We start from the raw sequence: 18750 nt of genomic DNA on the forward strand, positions 1-18750 counted from the left end.
ACTTTTCAATTATAAAAGAGTATTTTGCGATTATTAGGGTTATACTTTGTATTTCAAAATCATTGAAGTTGCAATATAAATAGTTATCTTAGATCATTCTGTTCCTTTTGGAATAAACTTCAATTTTTTTTATTGTTCAATTAAAATTTACAGCATGATGTGCTTTTGTTTCAGCGAGAGACACCTCTTTTAATATGAAAACAAATAAAAATATGATCTGTCAAACCTGATCTGTGCCTGAGATTTGACTGGCCTAATATCAGCTGAGGTCAAAGCAATGTTTTAATATAAAGAAGAAAGACATGTGATATGGAAACAATAGACCAGATTTTGTATAGAGGGCTACCTTGTAACATCTGTCATTAATTCGATTTAGCCTACATCCCTCAGCTCATAGAGACATCTAAAGTGTAGGCTGATAGTGGTCTAACGCAATCAAATGACTCATCTGAGAACTAAATGACCATGACAATCTTCATAATAAGATTACAAGATTAGGAAATAAAATTGGGAAGGGTTCAGGAGAGTGAATTAGAATGGATATATTCAATAATATCCCAATTCAGGTACAGAAGGAGAAATGAAGGAGTGCAGGGGCAGGCACAGTGGCACAGTGGTTAACACTGCTGCCTCACAGCGCCAGAAACCCGGGTTCGATTCCCGCCTCGGGCAATTGTCTGTGTGGAGTTTGCATGTTCTTCCCGTGTCTACGTGGGTTTCCTCCGGGTGCTCCAGTTTCCTCCCACAGTCCAAAGATGTGCAGGTTAGGTGAATTGGCCATGGTAAATTGCCTGTAGTGTTAGGTGAAGGGATAAATGTAGGGGAATGGGTCTGGGTGAGTTGCTCTTCGGAGGGTCAGTGTGGACTTGTTGGGCCGAAGGGCCTGTTTCCACACTAAGTAATCTAATCTAAAAAAAAGAAAGAGTCAGAGGGAACTGTGAGGTATGCAGAAAAAAATAAGAAATTAAAAATTGGAAACTCTATACAGTTGTCTGCAAAAGTTAAAGAAATTAGATTTGACTTTTATTAATTTGATTGCTCGCAAATTGATTGACAGCAGTTAACATTTATCTCATTGTTAGCTACTCACACTAATTATTGCATTAAATGTCATATGTGGGTTTGGTTTGTATCAACGATGGCAAATAAAATTGTGAATTTCAGTGAAGGTCAATGGCACAGCAGACAGTGAAATGCTGTTTTTGCAGAGCTAAAAACAGAGTCACATAACTCTGAGAGCAACTGTAAAATATTCATTTTTCACTATGCATCAGTGCTTTACCTGAAGTTACCATACCACTCATGCATAAATAGAGAAAGTATCATAAGTTTTGCTATTATTTTGGGAGTGTGTTCTGGCTGAACATTTGATTAGAGATTTGGGGCGAAATCTTACCATGAAAATTGCTATCTGTCATTGTTAGCAAGTTTTATGGAATGTTTCTATCTGCAAGCCCCAATGGATTTTCTCATTCTATCTTCCCAAACTCATCTCAGACCTCCCACCATACCTTATGATGTCATTGTATTCTCCCACACACCACAGATGGAATTATTTGTAAATGCTGGGACCTCACAGGAATTCTGGTTTCAGCGCCATTGTTAGAGCCCAGTCCTGTATCAGTCAAGCGCTGGCACTCTGGAGTGCCCTGCATAGTTCCTGCAAATTCAGAAGGGCGGCAATTGGCTCCACATGGCCTGGGGGGGGGCATATAGCCACTGCCTGGGCATTATATGGGGACATATTGTTAACTAATAGAGGGCTGGAGGAGGAAGCAGCAAGTTGGAGTCACCAGTTTACTGTTCCCTCTTCGATTTTTGGGCATTTTGCACTTCAATGGGGCCAAATCGCATAATAATGAGGATACTGATGCATACAAAAAGCCCTTTAACCTCTCACGAATGAGAATCTTGCCTTGCCGTCAACACTTGGTTGGAAAATGGGACTTCTTGCTCTTGATGTGAGGAAGCATCTCACTATTATCCTCTGGTAATTCTCCCCAGTACTTGCCAATGTTCATGTTATTCAAGTGCCTGAGAATATTCTGCCCTTAGAGCCAGTCCACATTATTTATTTTCTCTTTAGAAAGTTGATTCCTGTATCCTGTTTGCAAACCACAGATTTTTTGGACAAAATCAGTGAGATTTCTCTTGTCAGCAGCTTTTCAATATGACTTTTTCTTAAATAATGCATGAGTCACAGTTGATTATTGAGCCAAGACGTCTTTGTGAGAATGCAAACGTAGTAGCCAGAATTGCTTTCAAATAAAAGCATTTTTTAAAGTTAGCTCGCAGTCACGACGTTTACTGTCTTCACACCTCAGCAACTTCAATTGCAGAGACTTTTATTTTAGTGAATATTTCTACCAGAACTTAATCAGAGCTCGAATTACAATTTCACCTGTTAAGCTGCAGACATTAATATTTTGAAATCTTCTTCCACGTCTATCAACAGAACATTAACTTCACTGATTTCTTAATGGTATTTTGATCTACTATTCTTGAACTGTGAAGAGTCAGAAACCTTCGTTTTAACTTGGAGCCATTTCAGAAGAACTTTATGTGAAACAAATGGCAAAGTTCTTTTGAGGGAAATAATCTTATCCACATTGTCCCCTTTACACATGCAAAACATGTTTTATTCAATTTTTCTTTGTGAACATTATTTATTTAAATACGTGAGTGAGCTTTTGGTATACTGCTTGGCACTCTGTCTCTGGGTGAATTAATGACAGGTTGAGGTTCTGTTCCAGACAATTCTAATCAGTGAAAACTGAAGCTCTGGTTCAAAATTTTGGCTCATTGTGCAGCAGCGTACTTGTGCCTCATGGGTGCTGGTGGACTTCAGATCATTAGTATAGTTGGAAATAAAAAGACTTGCATTTATACAGTACCTTTCAAATAAACCTGTTGGACTTTGACCCAGTGTTGTGTTACTTTGTCCACCCCAGTCCAACACTGGCGCCTCCACATCATTTCACAGTCTAAGACATCCCAAAGTGCTTTACAGTCAGAGAAGTAACTTTGAAATTAGGTCATTTATTTAATGTAGGAGAGGTGACAGACAATTTTCACACGATAAACACCCACAGACAGCAGTTCGATGATGACTAGATAATCTGTTCTAGTGATGTCGGGTAAAGGATGAATAATGACCAGACCACTAAAGAACTCTCTCATTCTAGTAATAGATATTACCAATACAGTATGTGGTCGTGACAATAGTTCCTTGAGTCAGTGTGTTGCTCTGAGACAGCCCAGATTATGTACTCAAGTCCAGGGTTAGCTATTCCACTCATGATTTCCTGTTTATAAGTTCGAGCAATATCAATGATCCAAGTTTAAAAGAAGATAAAAGCAGAATAAAGTATCTTTAGCTAACATTTTAATTTATGAAGGAATTAGGTTGAAAGAAAAGTTGTTATACTCTATTTGCCTTTGCGGAATTCTGTCACATGAGTAGCCAAAAAATATTTCAACCGGACAGCAACAATAAATAGAAGGGACAGACTGGTGTGTTAAAGTGTTTAGTGCTGATGTGTTACAGGTTTGAATTATTTCCTCCTGTTCTTTACCAGAATGTCCTCCTCTGGGTTTGGAGGCTTTGCGAATTGATGACTTCCAGCTCCATGCATCTACTGTCAAACGTTACGGCCTGGGGGCACACAGAGGCAGACTGAATATCCAGGTATGTATTTGAAAGAATATTTATGTTTTGAGCAGGGGTGATTTCTTGGCAAGTGGTATTGGTATTACATCAAAGAAGCAACATCAGAGGATTGTTGCTGTAGGTGTAGCTGGGAGGATTTAAATCAATATGAAATCTCCATCATTCTAGCTGCCTAACTATGTACAGAATAATTGCATTTGTTGTATGATTTGCTCTTTAATCTCATTTTTAATAGGGCAAGTAGGGAAAGGTATTCCCTGACTGCAGGAACATATCAAACTGGAAAATAAAACAACAAACTGTGGATGTTGGAGATTTAAAACAAAAACAGAAAGTGCTTGAGAAACTCAACAGGTCTGACAATATTTGAGAGAAGAAAACAGAGTTAACGTTTCAACTTTGCTGACTCTTCATCAGAACTGTTAGTAGCTATGATAAAACTGCTGATGCCAAATTGGGGGACCGGGTTAAAAGGGGAGAGGTAAGTGGTTAGGTGGAGATGGAGCCCAGAGAGAGAGAGAGAGATGTGAGAGGGGTACGTAAACAAGGAGATCATGAATAGCAGGCCAGAGCAGAAGAAATACTGAATAAGATAATAAGAAATAAGTGTGAGATAATGGCTGCGTTAGAACATAGAACAAAGAACAATACTGCGCAAAACAAGCCCTTCAGCCCTCGATGTTGCGCCGACCTGTGAACTATTCTCAGCTGGTCCCCCTACACTATCCCAAAATTCTCCATTTGCTTATCGAAGGATCGTTTATCTAAGGGAATGGTTGAGGACAGAAGTGCGGGAAATGGCTCAGTGGGGAATCCTTGCCTGAGGAAGAAGATGGGTATTTCTAAGCTCCCCCCCCCCCGCCCCATGACCCTGTGTATGGTGGCACCATCTGAAATGATGCGATGGTGACGAATAAATTGGGAGAATATGATGGATTCCTAAACGAAGTAGGGTGTGAGAATGCGTGATCAAGGTAAGTGCGTGAGCCGGTGGGATTTGTAGTGGATGTTAGTGACCAGCCTATCCCGAGAAATGGAAACAGACATGAGGAGGAAGGGAAGTGAGGAGTCGGAGATGGACCAGGTGAAGGTGACAAGATTGGAAATTGGAATTGAAATAGATAAACAAAATCAGAAATTGCTGGAAAAGCTCAGCAGGTCTGCAGCATGCGTAGAGGAAAAAAATCAGAGTTAATGTTTCAGGTCGAGTGACCCTTCCTCAGAATTTGACTGTTGCTGTGTTAGAAATCACACAATGACTACTTAGTAGCAAACATAGGGAGCATGGTCTATGTATAACCCTGAGCATTACAAAGCTCTGTCATGAGCTGGGGCATATCAGGAAGAACCACCCCACTCAGAAGGCTGCCCAGCCCACACTGGCAACCGTGGGTAGTACTTCCGCATCTGCTCTCCCTCCCCTAAGACCAAATCAAAAACCCTGTCAGCGCGGTCTAAGCTGGAGGCTATTAGTGCCACAGCCTCTGGTGGGGAAGGGAGCGGGTGAGAATCTGGCCAGACAGAAGGTGTGGGGAAAGACGAACCATCTTGAGCTCATCTCTGTGGATATGTCCCCATGCCCCTCCATCCAACTTTGGAAATGGACCCTCAAAAAAAAAGGAACCAGGAGATTAGAATCTCCTCAGTTGCGAATTGACTCCAAGCTGGGTGGCCGCAGTCAATGTACTGTGCACTAGTGAATCAAGGGTGACTTGGTGACAGGATACTCACTTCAGTGCAGATATTTCACAAAGCATCAAGCTGGAATTTCTCTGCACAATTTTAGGTTAGATTTCCTACAGTGTGGAAACAGGCCCTTCTGCCCAACTAGTCCACATCGACCCTCCGAAGAGTTACCCACTCAGACCCATTTCCCTCTGACTAATGTACCTAACAGTATGGACAATTTAGCATAGCCAATTCACCTGACCTGCACATCTTTGGACTGTGGGAGGAAACCGGAGCACCTGGAGGAAACCCACGCAGACAGGGGGAGAATGTGCAAACTCCACACAGACAGTCGCCTAAGGCTGGAATCGAACCTGGCACTCATGGTGCTGTGAGGCAGCAGTGCTAACCACTGAATCACTATACAGCCCCAGAAGCAGAATTTTAGCAGAAGGAAGAGCCCAATAAACCCAAAACGATAGGGCAAATGTGATTTTGGAGTTTTCATAAAGCAGTATTGCACACGAAGAGAAGGATGCGATGTTGAATCTGCATAATCTGCCACAGTTAGAATGCTATCTGGGATTCTGAGCCCTATGTTATTGAAAGGTCTTTTGGAATCATTACAAGAACCACTGCAGTGAGGGTCTTAATTATATTTTTAAAAATTAAAATGGCCTTCTAACTTTAATCTAGTAATAATTTTCCTAAAGATTTGGAGAAGTTAACTAACAAAAGACAGTTACCCTGATTGATGACTGCTCAGTAACAAGTGGGCATATGTTCCAAATTTTCACCAGGAGAATGAAAAGGAAATTAAAGGGTTACACGTAGTTAGTAGAATATGTGATGTTATATCTAGGCTAGTCTTGAACAGGAAGTCCAATAAATACAGAGTTAAAAATCACACATCACCAGGTTATAGTCCAACAGGTTAAATTGGAAGCACACTAGCTTTCAGGGCGACGCTCCTTCTTCAGGAGGAAGGAGCGTCGCTCCGAAAGCTAGTGTGCTTCCAATTAAACCTGTTGGACTATAACCTGGTGTTGTGTGATTTTTAACTTTGTACACCCCAGTCCAACATCGGCATCTCCAAATCAATAAATACAGGTACTTAATAAAGAAGGATATAAAATGGGTGGAAAGTAGAAGAAAATATCAATTAAAGTAGATGGTTCCACTTGACCAGTCAACCAGTATGATAGACCAAGTTGTTGTTCTTCTGCTATTGAATTTTACCAACTTTGAACATTTTTCTGTTGTTTAAATCAAGAGCCTGAATGATATTCCTGGCGGCACAGCATTGAAATTTGAGAGTCAGCCAATCAAAAGGTTGCTTCTATGTTGAGTGTCCAATTCAGGGTGGCATGGTGGCTCAGTGGTTAGCACTCAGTGGTTAGCACTGCTGCCTCATAACACCAGGGTCCCAGTTCAATTCCAGCCTCGGGTGACTGTCTGCGTGGAGTTTGCACATGCTCCCTGTGCCTGCGTGCGTTTCCTTCGGTTTCCTCCCACAGTCACAAAGATGTGCAGGTCAGGTGAATTGGCCATGCTAAATTGCCCATAGTGTTAGGTGCATTAGTCAGAGGGAAATGGGTCTGGGTGGGTTACTCTTCGGAGGGTTGGTGTGGACTGGTTGGGCCGAAGGGCCTGTTCCCACGCTGTAGGGAATCTAATCTAATCGAATTACAGACAGCAGATGGGTTGCGAGCATGCGAAACACAACTAGTGGGTTCAAATTCCAGGTGTTCTCTGAAGCCTTCTGAGATTTAAAAATCAAAGAATGGCCAGCAGTGTAGAAGGGATTCATCAATAATTTACCTCCAGTTGAACTCTTATTTGGCCTATCAACCCACCAACTACATTAGCTCAGCTGGAAATGGGAACATGACAGGGAATTGACCCAACGTACTATTTTCAGATTTTTCTCCCAGTCCTGTCTCTATGCTGCCTGTGCAGGGCTGATATGATTCCACCCATTATTTCTGTGTTTTAGGAAATTATGCAAAATCGTGTGTTCAGTGTTGATAATATTAAAGGTCACAAGTTCTGTCTGAGGAAGGGTTTCGTAATTATCTAACTGTATCGCCTGCTAAAGCAAATGATAGAGCATTCATTGTTTGAAATTAAAAGAATTGTTGTATTGACAAAAAGTAAACAAAAACTTATTTAAAAATGTCAATCGGTGCAATCAATTTAGTTTTTTTTTCCATGCACCACTAACTTCCTGAAAAATAATGCTGGAAATTCTCTTGTATTAAATTTAAAAAATGTCCATTTGAAGTGAGTCTCATTAATCACTTGTTAGTTTGGTCCTCACTGCAGACTACCTTTTTAAGAGAAATGTTTCAACCATTGTTGAGACCTTAAATGGTATATCAAACCACTTCTGTTGACCAGATTCTGTTTGAGAATCAAATAATTTATGTGTACACTGGCTGCAGACATGACACTAATGTTAAGGTAAAAAATGATCTACACTAACCTTGGCAGCTCTCATTATTTCTCACTTGAATAAAACAAAAAGTAGTTTAAAATTGATGAGATATTGTGCTAAAGTGACAATGGGAACAGCCATAGCAATATTTATTTTAAGCAATGAAATTCAACTTAGGTGGGATTGCAGAGTAGAGAATGATGAATCTGTCACCTATTATACCTAGCACTTTCTTTATCTAGTTTATATTAATAAGGACTTGAATATTAACTATTATTTTATATCTTTTTCTACTTATTCTATGAAGGTCTGTAATGCTTAACTTTTTAAACTTTGCTTCTCTCTTTTCCTACATGTACCGACATTTTTTTGTACCTAGATACCTTGTACCTAAGAGGGCGCTATGCATGGTTACATTATGCATATTTCAGTGTTCTGCTGTACTTCTGTACTTGAGTACACGTGGCAATAAAATCTAAATCTAACCTGATTTTCCAAAATCAAACAGGGTGCTTATCGTGTAGTTAATATGTAAGTGTAAATTTTGACACAAGTGCAATTGGATTCATAACCCATTCTACATTTCCTTTGTATATCCTTTTTGTTATCTATCAGTAGTGTTCACTTTACACCATGCCTTGAACTAAAATTAGGCCAAAGGCCTAATAATACTCTCAGTAATGGATTAGCCTTTTGTTAGATATTTATTCGATGCAAGTCAAAAGTTCAGTGTCCAATGAGCATTGTACTCAGGAAACAAATATCAGAAAATTGACCATCAGTATCTCACGATATTGGCATATAAACAAAATGGTTGGGAAAGCATTGCACAGTTCATGAGTATGCGAGGCCAGCAGGTTTGTGCTGGAAATGCTGAAGTGAAAATTCTTTTCCAAATGTTATTAAAAAAAGAATGTCCCTCCTTATATCTCATACCCAGATGTTGAGCAACTGCTCACTATTTCAGAGAAATGAATCCTACGTATTAAGATACAATCCAAGCAGCCATCTCAAAATCTCACTTCCTTTCTTCTCTTGCTTTCCCTCTTTTGGCACTAAATTTCCTTGCTCCCTTCTATCCCTTTGTTGAAGATACTTTTGTGTCATATAGTACTGAGAAAGAGTGAAACATCGCCTGTTCCAGATCTCCATTGCTCTATAGCAATGGTATAGTAATGACAGCCTTAGGCGACTATCTGTGTGGAGTTTGCACATTCTCCCTGTGTCTGTGTGGGTTTCCTCCAGATGGTTCGGCTTCCTCCTACAGTTCAAAGATACTCAGGTTAGGTGGATTGGCCGTGCTAAATGGCCCGCAGTCTCCAGGCTAGGTGGATTGGCCATGGGAAATGAGGGGTTATGGGGAAGGGGTAGGGGGCTGGGTCCAGGTGGGATGCTCGTCAGTGGGTCGATGTGGACTCAATAGACTGAATGGCCTCCTTCTACAATGTAGGGGTTCTATAATTCTATATCCATCAGCAGTTTGATATTTTTAGATTAGATTAGATTACTTACAGTATGGAAACAGGCCCTTCAGCCCAACAAGTCCACACTGACCCGCCGAAGCGCAACCCACCCATACCCCTACATTTTACCCCTTCTTACCTAACACTACGGGCAATTTAGCATGGCCAATTCACCTGATCTGCACATCTTTTGGACTGTGGGAGGAAACCGGAGCACCCGGAGGAAACCCACATTACTTATAATGTAAATAGTATTTACCTAATTCAGTAATTTATTTATTAAAATTAATGATCATATATTGATATTGATAACAATAAATACTTAGGATATATATGTATTCTTGTAAGTAACGTAATAAAAAAAATCATTGAGGGCTTATGGGTGTTGCGGGCTAGGACACCATTTATTACCCCACTCTAGTTTCCCTTAAATACACATTATATAGTAAGGCAAACTCATATTAATGTACAACATAATATTTTTTACACAGCTATTCATTTTTCCTCTGTTAGCTACGTAGAGTTAATTTGGACCGATTAAGGTTATCCTTAATTAAGAATCTTGGCTGTTAGAAATATTCTGCTTTGAAGCAACAATGCTCAATAATTTCACTACAAAAGCTGGGAAGTTTACTTATAGTTTAAAGTTGCCCTGCAGTGATCAGTGAAATGTACATCAGGATGCAATGCAACTTGAAAGCTATGCAAAGAATTTATTGAATAGAAATAAAACACCCAACATTTTAAAGTTCTTTTTTCCTGAAACAGTGCACTAAGTACTTTTTCATGCATAATCACTTCAAATAATGTTAACTTTGTGTGGATACCGTAAAACAAACTTTCCAAAAATGTTACGTATATTGGGTGTGCCATCTTCTTTGAGGTAACATAAAAATTATGATGCTGCAACTGCAGGTATACAACATTTTTTTTACATGTCAAACACTTTAATGTCAATTGAGACTATAAAAATTGAGCAGAACTCAATCTTGTTTTCAAGTTATTTTGAACAGATTATAATAAATGACAAATCCATCAGACAGCTTGCCTTGGGCTTAGACTGCAAAATTCTGTTTGGTTAATAGTCTATCATAGCACATGATGAAGTCATGCATAACTATGTGAAAAAAAAACTCCATGTTTTACCTTAATTATCTTGGACAGTAAGAACTAATGGTCTTGGTGTTGCTGTATTTAAGGTAGATTCTGACATTCACCCATCATGAGGTCATTCTGCTGATCCTGTTGTAAATCACAATTTATTCATTTTTATGTCTTTGTAAGATGTGCGCTTCGCTGACTCGGCCATCATTTATTGCCATCCCTAAATGCATGTAAGACAGTGATGGTGGTGGTGAGCTGTCGTCTTAAACCACTGCAGTTTTTGGGACATAGATATGTTGTCACAAAATGGAGACACTCACAATGCTCTTTAGGAAGGGAGTTTCAGGATTTTTCCCGGGGCAGTGAAGGTTTGGCAATACATTCTAAGTCAGGACGGGAATGACTTGGAGGGGAATTTGCATGTGGTGCTGTTCCCATATACCTGCTGCCCTTGTTCTTCAAATGGTAAAGGTCACATATTATCAAAGTTGGAAGAAAAATGTTGGTGAATTATTGCAGTCCATCTTACAGATGGTACATACTGCTGCCACAGCATTATTATGAGGGAAGCGAATGTTGAATGTTCTGGTGAGATGCTGATCAAAGGACTCCTTTGCTGTGCGTGATGTTGACTTTTTGAGGGAGGTTGGAGGTTCACCTCTTCAGGTAAAAGGAAAGTATTTCATTACATGACTAACTTGTGCCTCCGAGATGGTGGACAGGCTGTGAGGAGACAGGAGATGATTTACTTAATGCGGAATCTGGAGTCTTTGGCCTACTTTTGTTCTATGGTATTTTTATAGATAGACCAGTTTCATTTCTGGTCAATGCTAACACCAAGATTGTTAATAATTGGGGATATAGAGATAGTAAGGCCTTGGAGTGTTAAGGGGAGATGGTTAGGTTTTCTCTTAGAGCTGGTCAATTCCTGTCTCTTGTGTGGTGAGGATTACACGTATATGACACTTACTTACCCCATGCCTGGATGTTATCCAGGTGTTTCTGCATTTAGACATGGACTTCTTCAGCTTTTAAGGAGTCAGGAATGGTGTGCGAGCATTCAGCAAATATTACGACTTCTGACTTTTGAAAAGCCAATTCACAATCTGAGTTCGTGCAATTGTAGAGACATCACCAGGGAATGGAAGGGGATGCCCCCAGTTCTAAAGAACAGTAATAGAAATGCACAACATGAAAACAGAGTCCTAAGTCCAACTTGTCCATGCCAACCAGACATCCCAACCCAATCGAATCCCATTTGCCAGCACTTAGCCATATCCCTTTACACCCTTACTATTCATATACCCATCCAGATGCCTTTTAAATGCTGTAATTGTACCAGCCACCACTACTTCCTCTGCTCATTCCATACACACTCCACCCTCTGCATGAAAAAGTTGCCCCTTAGGTCCATTCTATATCTTTTCCTTCTCAGCCTGAACCTCCACCCTCTAGTTCTGGACTCCCTCACCCCAGGGTTAAGGTCTTGTCTATCCATGCCCCTAATGATTATAAAAACCTCTATAAGGTCACCCCACAGCCTCCGACACTCCAGGGAAAACAGCCCCAGTCTATTCAGCTTCTCCCTATATCACAAATCCTCCAACTCTGGCAACATCCTAAAAATCTTTTCTGAACCCTTTCAAGTTTCACAATATCCTTCCAATAGGAAGGAGACCAGAATTGCACGCAATATTCCAGAAGTGGTTTAACCAATGTCCAGTAAAATCACAACATGACCTCCCAAGTCCTATACTCAATGCTCTAACCAAAAAAGGAAAGCATACTAAATGCCTTCTTCACTATCCTATCTACCTGCGACTCTACTGTCAAGAAACAATGAACCTGTACTCCAAGGTCTCTTTGTTCAGCAACATTCCCTAGTACCTTGTATTAAGTGTATAAGTCCTGCTCTGATTTGCTTTTCCAAAATGCAGCACCTCTCATTTATCCACGTTAAACTCCATCTGCCACTCCTCAGCCCATTGGCCCATCTGATCAAGATCCTGTTGTAATCTGAGGTAACCTTCTTCACTGTCCACTACACCTCCAGTTATGATGTCATTTACAAACTTAGCAACTATACCTCTTTTGTTCACATCCAAATCATTTATATAAATGACAAACAGTAGAGGACCCAGCATCAATCCTTGTGGCACACCACTGGTCACAGGCCTCCAGTCTGAAAAGCAACCCTCCACTACCACCGTCTGTCTTCTACCTTTGAGCCAGTTCTGTATCCAAATGGCTAGTTCTCCTTGTATTCCATGAGATCTAACCTTGCTAACCAGTCTCCCATGAGGAACCTTGTGGAAAGCCTTAGTGAAGCCCATATAGATCACATCCACCGCTCTACCCTCATCAATCCTCTTTGTTACTTCTTCAAAAAACTCAATCAAGTTTGTGAGACATGATTTCCCAGGCACAAAGCCATGTTGACTAACTCTAATCAGTCCTTGCCTTTCCAAATACATGTAAATCCTGTCCCTCAGGATTCCTTCCAACAGATTGCCCACCATCAATGATAGGCTCACTGGTCTATAGTTCCCTGGCTTTTCCTTACCCCGTTCACTCGGTTTCTGTCTCCACAGATGCTGCCAGACATTGAGTTTTCTAGCATGTCCTGTTTTTATTATCACCCTGGTTTTTACCTGATCTACTCTGCACATTTCAACGCTCACACTTGTGGATTATAAAATCCTATGTTTAATGGAGGCACCTGTTGATTTAATAGCCAGCTATCTCCAAGCAGAAATCCCACCCCAGCCCCATTACCACCCTCATAAAAATCGGGTATGTCATGTTTGGAGGTGGGACTTGCTACTTCTGCGCCTTTCTGCCATTTTTGATATATCGTCATGAAAATTCAGGCCTGAAAATCACTTCTTTCAATCACAGAGCTCTCTTGAACTGCAAAAGGCAGTCTCAGGGCCTGATCAGTGCAGCCAAAGTGAACGTCCTACTCTGATACGCTGCGACTCCTTTCTTAGTGTACCTTTTTCTCTATGCGCCCTTTTATTCATTACCTTCACACTGACAGAGGTATTAAGAGATGAGAGTGGAATTAGTTAATTGGGATTAGAGATTTTACGAAGGTCAACCCCTGTTTCTGAACCACATGGATTTCAATCTGTGTGCCCTGCTCGTCAAATATAAACGTTGGACCATCAGATGGAAATGTGGTGAGGATAATCCTCTGTATCAATATGAAATAGACTGATGCAAGAACAATGAATATCTACAGCCATCTCATGGACAGAGAGAACCCTGGAACAGTTGGGTATGGATGCCTTGACAAGTGGCCAAGGGTCATTGAGAGATCACACAGAGGCAACAATGAAAATCAAATGCTTAACGTCTGCAGGATCTCACCGATGCCGTCCTCATTGTCCTCCTGCTGATCAGTGTGGTCATTCTGAAACTAGAATCCAGAACAAAAGGTATCACAAATAAAATCTGTTTTCATAAAACTATTCTCCCTCCTGTGACTTTCCAGCCTGCTCAGTAAAATACCTGCACCCACTGAGTGTAGGAACACAGCAGCAGCCTATTGTTCACTGGCAGTGCTAATGCATTCTGCTGAAGAGTCCTCCCAGGATACAGCAGCATAACAGTGAAGGGCTCCATTGGCACCAAGAAGTTCATGTTACAGTCAGCATCACTGATGTCCTTCACCTGACGGTAACAGCTTGGTTCACCAGCATATGGACAATACAGAGATGCTTTGGCATTAGGCATCAGAGTGAAAGTGAAGGACCTGCTGAAAATAGTATAGCCATGAGACTCATTATTTTATTTTAATTGAGGTCATACTATACAGGAAAGAGCCTAAAGTATCTTTTTTTAATGGCCTACCATGAAAAATGTCTGTTCAACAGCTGCAGTCAAATCAGAAACACAGGTCCTCCAAGCAAATGTTTAAAAAAGGCTTATTATGGAGGCAGGAGTATCAGTAATACTGTCCAGATACTATATGAATTGTGTGGTCTACTACTGGCTTAAGCTCCCCAATTTCCCAAAACTCACCCTCCCTCTGATGACCCATGTCACTGTCGACTCAACCTTGTCCATGTATCCAAACAGAACAAACTGCTTCTAGGCCCCAGTGCAATCTCTAAGTTGCAGTTAAACGAGGCCCAATTGTTAAATTGGGTCAAGCTCTTCCATTGTACTTCCCGGTCAGTCATCTCTCATGTTTCACAGCTGACTATTGACCATCTGTACCAGTTCAACCTGTATAACTGTCTCCCCTCCTCATTTGCTTGCCCAAAGTTATACAATTTTATCATTAAAATTCCATTTGGAAGGAAAATTGTTCAAAAAGATCAATTATGAATGTTCATGTAATTAAAAGGCAACTAATTATTGCAGAATAATTAAATGTGGTTAATGATCTTATTGCTATTATATCAACTGTTGCTGGCAGGAGATCCCTGATTTTATATGTCTAGCAGTTAAATGGCAAAATATAATTTAAGTTATTGTCTGTCATTATTATTTACACTCTGGAAGTTAATAGAATTCCAGCAAATCAGCACTATCAGTTTTGAAACTGGTTTTTCTACCCACAGGCTGGCATCTTTGAAGATGACTTCTATGATGGAGCTTGGTGTGCTGGGAGGAATGATTATGCACAGTGGTTTGAAGTGGATGCCAGAAGACTAACTAAATTCACTGGTGTTGTAACACAAGGAAGAAATTCGCTTTGGTCGTAAGTAATCCCACCAGCCTTGAAACAAAATAAGTGTTTTGTAGCAAAACACCTTTACTTCTGCAGATATTGCTTTCACCTTTGTGCCAGCTCTCTGTAAGAGCAACCTAGTCCCTACCACCCTGCCTTTTCAACACAGACTCGCAATTCTTTCATCTCTTGGTAATTATTAAATTCCTTTTTGAGTTCCCATGATTGAAGCCTTCTTGACTGCATTATCAGACAGTATATTCCAGGTCTGTGTATAAAAAGCTTTTCCTCATGCCTCCTTTGGTTCTTTTGCCAATCACCTTAAATCAAAATCCTCTGGTTCAAAACTCTTCAACTGATGGGACAGTTATGCCTTGTCTATTTTGTCTGGACTCCTCATGATTTTAAATACCTCCATCAGATTTCCTGTCTACTTTCTCTTCACTTTTTTTTTGTCGTAAGTGTGTATGAGTGAGAGTTCTATTACAATGTTAAATTTTGTTTGTTTTTCCAGAGCAGACATTGTGTATTATAGGTTCTTTTCAATAAAACTGATTTGTACTATCTGTCTTGATATTGAAAATCAGTTCCACGTTTCTTCTTTATCAAGCCCAAGACACATTATTAATCATTTTCCTAACCTGTCCTGCCAATTTCAACAATTTGTGCAGATACACCTCAGGTCCCTTTGCCCCAAACGACTTAAGAATAGTACCCTTTCTACCGATACGTATCAATTCATATTTCTCTGCATTAAATCACACCATCAACATATCGGCCTGTGCACCTACCTGTCTGTATCCTGCTGAAATCTATTATTATCCTGCACACAATTCACAATTATTCTAGGTTTTGTGTCATCTGCAGTATGTGATAGATGCATATTTGGTTATCACATTTGAGAAAGAAGTCAGTATTAGAATTATGGTTACATTTCACTTCAGTTGAAATTTTTTTGCTAATTTTTGTATTTGCTATAATGGAAAATACTGCAAAGCAAAGGAAGTCAGATCTGTATTTTTGTCAGTTCCTCACAGTTGCATTCCCTTCATGTCAGTCACAAATCCAACAAACAGCTCCTGACTTTAATAGCCCCACACTTAATATTTTGTCATCCGTTCACCTACTTGGCCTCATTGTCTGCTCTGATCTCAAACAAAATCTGTACACCTTACCCATTGTTCATGTTACCTCCAATAAGCTCAGTTTCTTCTTTTGTACCACATATATTTTCCCTCAGTAATTCTTAACCATGTACAAACCTTAATCAGTCACAGATCTGAAAACTGCTCTTACATTTGAGTGACTCTTTATCATTTCTCTCAACATATCATTCCAGAAGTGACAGATAATCACTCTTCAGCTGCAAGTCTTTTGTCTACTTTACAGCTTAACCATCTCTCTACACTTCATTCATACCACCATGCTTAATGCTATTATGAATTGTTTTCACTTGTAGTTAAGCTGGAATTGCAGTCCTTCATCCACACTGATTCAGAATTTTAAAACCTTTGCTTTAGTATAATTTACTTGCCTACTTTCCACAGATTCACAGAATTTTCATAGTGCAGAAAGAGGCTGTTCAGTCCATTATAACTGTACCCATTCTTCAAATGAGCATCATTACCTATTTTTTCCGTGTAGCATTGCATGCTATTTCTATCCAAATATTTATCAGCCCTCTTGAATGCCTCAACTGAACCTGCCTGCACTATACCCTAACTACTCGCTGAGTGAAAAGTTTTCTTGACTTCTTCCTTTTGAACATCATTTTAAATCTCTCTTTCATACTCATTCCTTTTACAAATGGAAATTAGCTTCTCCCTATCTATTTTATCCAGCTCACTCATGATTTTGGAAACATCTATTAAATCTCCTTCAGCTTTCTTCTGTCCAAGGAGAACAGTTCCTATTTTTTCAAACTACCCTCAGAAATGGAAGTTTCCCGATTCATATGCATAATATTTTCTTATGTTTCTTTCAGTTTTTCAAACATGTTTTTCCTTAATAATCTTCTTTCTATTCAATAATTTAAACCTTTTACATTTTTTTTAATCCTATCAGTCTCCTCTACCCAGAGATGAATCTTTTTACAATAGTCCAAAAATGTGCAGGTTAGGTGAATTGGCCATGCTAAATTGTCCATAGTGTTAGGTGAAGGGGTAAATGTAGGGGAATGGGTCTGGGTGGGTTGCTGTTTGGAGGGTCGGTGTGGACTTGTTGGGCTGAAGGGCCTGTTTCCACACTGTAAGTAATCTAATCTAATCTAAAAGATTTGCAAGTTGGAACACCATCCAGGAGACCAAGTGGCAAATGCGGATGCCTTGAGTCACCTCCCCCTGGCAGATACAATGCCAGTGGTGCCACACCTCCATTCTGGTTTTAAACTTACTGGACACCACTGACAATATCAAACTGTGGACACAAAAAGATCTGGTCCTGGCAAAACTAAAACAAAAAGGCCATCACAACCAGAACTAAAACCATTCAGAAGGCAGCGAGACTAAATCATTATAGAGGATGGCATATAATTATGGAAAACAGGAGTGATTGGCCTGAGTAAAGATTGCCACCAGATACTGGCTGAGTCATCCAGGGGTTTCCAAAATGAAAATGTTGGCAAGGAGCTATGTCAAGTTGTCAGGATTGGATGTAGACATAGCTGCATTGATGGGGCAGTGCCCAGAGTGCCAACAAGGACAAAGATTACTGCCACAAGCTTCCCCCACATTTGTGGGAATGGCCAAGTGAACCCTGGACTCAGTTGCATGATGATTTTGACGGTCCTTTCATGGGCTATATATTCTTGGTCATTGTGGACGCCCATTCAAAGTGGTTGAACGTGAATACAGTTCATTCTTCAAACTTGGGGATGACAATTGAAAAGCTGTGAGCATCATTAATAATACACAGACTCCCAGAATTATTGGTCACGGACAATGGGATGTCATTTACCATCAGGGAATTTGAATATTTCCTAAAGTTGAATGGCATTTGGCAAATAAGGACAGCTCCATACCATTTATCATCCAATGGTCTGCCAGAAAGGGCAGTCCAAGTGTTGAAGGCAGGCTTAAAGAAATAGACTATACTTCACTAGATACCAAACTGTCCCTGTTCCTGTTCGATTATGGGAACACCCCACATGCAACTACAGGAATATCTCCAGCAGAGTTGCGAGTTGCTTATGGGGAAAAGACACCACACCAGGTTAAACCTGATATTCCCAGACCTGGGGGGAGGGGGGAGGGTGAAACAGAAGCAGGAAAGCCAATGCTGGCCACACGCCTCTTCTAAGCAACAGAGACTGTTTACTTCAAGTGACGAAAGTTGGTGTTGACACCACAGACATGACCCTGTATTGGTATGAGACGATGTCAACACAAGGCCAGGTCCCATGACTTACAAAATTCAGGTTGGTGATACAGTCCTGAACAAGCACGTGGATCACCTGAAAGCTGACACCTCGCAAATGGGGCAGGAGCAAAACATATGTGGCCCCTCAGAAAATTCAGAAAGACTATCAGAAACTGTAGGTTCTCCCCCTCCATCTAGTGTCAAAGAAAGCTCAGAGTCTGAGATAGAGGCAGCCTCAATACCATCACCGCTGGAAGAAGAGGAGGAATTTCTCCCAAGGTCCTCCGGGTACAAGAGACAGGCTTTGGTCCAGTACACGTTGCCTGTGGCTGAGTCAGAGTCAGAGGAACCAGAGTTGGGGGCACAAATG

At 40.4% G+C, this 18750-nt stretch overlaps 1 protein-coding gene across 1 annotated transcript in view; it reads left to right on the top strand.

Annotated features, from left to right (window-relative positions):
• Positions 1-18750, top strand: part of cpxm2 (carboxypeptidase X (M14 family), member 2) — a 182325-nt gene that overhangs the window by 44642 nt on the left and 118933 nt on the right. The window contains exons 3-4 of the mRNA XM_043712660.1: positions 3579-3688; positions 14914-15053. Coding sequence (XP_043568595.1) covers positions 3579-3688; positions 14914-15053 — 250 coding nt within the window. The remainder of the gene's footprint in view (positions 1-3578; positions 3689-14913; positions 15054-18750) is intronic.

This window comes from Chiloscyllium plagiosum, chromosome 22, assembly GCF_004010195.1.
Source record: "Chiloscyllium plagiosum isolate BGI_BamShark_2017 chromosome 22, ASM401019v2, whole genome shotgun sequence".
Classification (NCBI taxonomy): Eukaryota; Metazoa; Chordata; class Chondrichthyes; order Orectolobiformes; family Hemiscylliidae; genus Chiloscyllium; species Chiloscyllium plagiosum.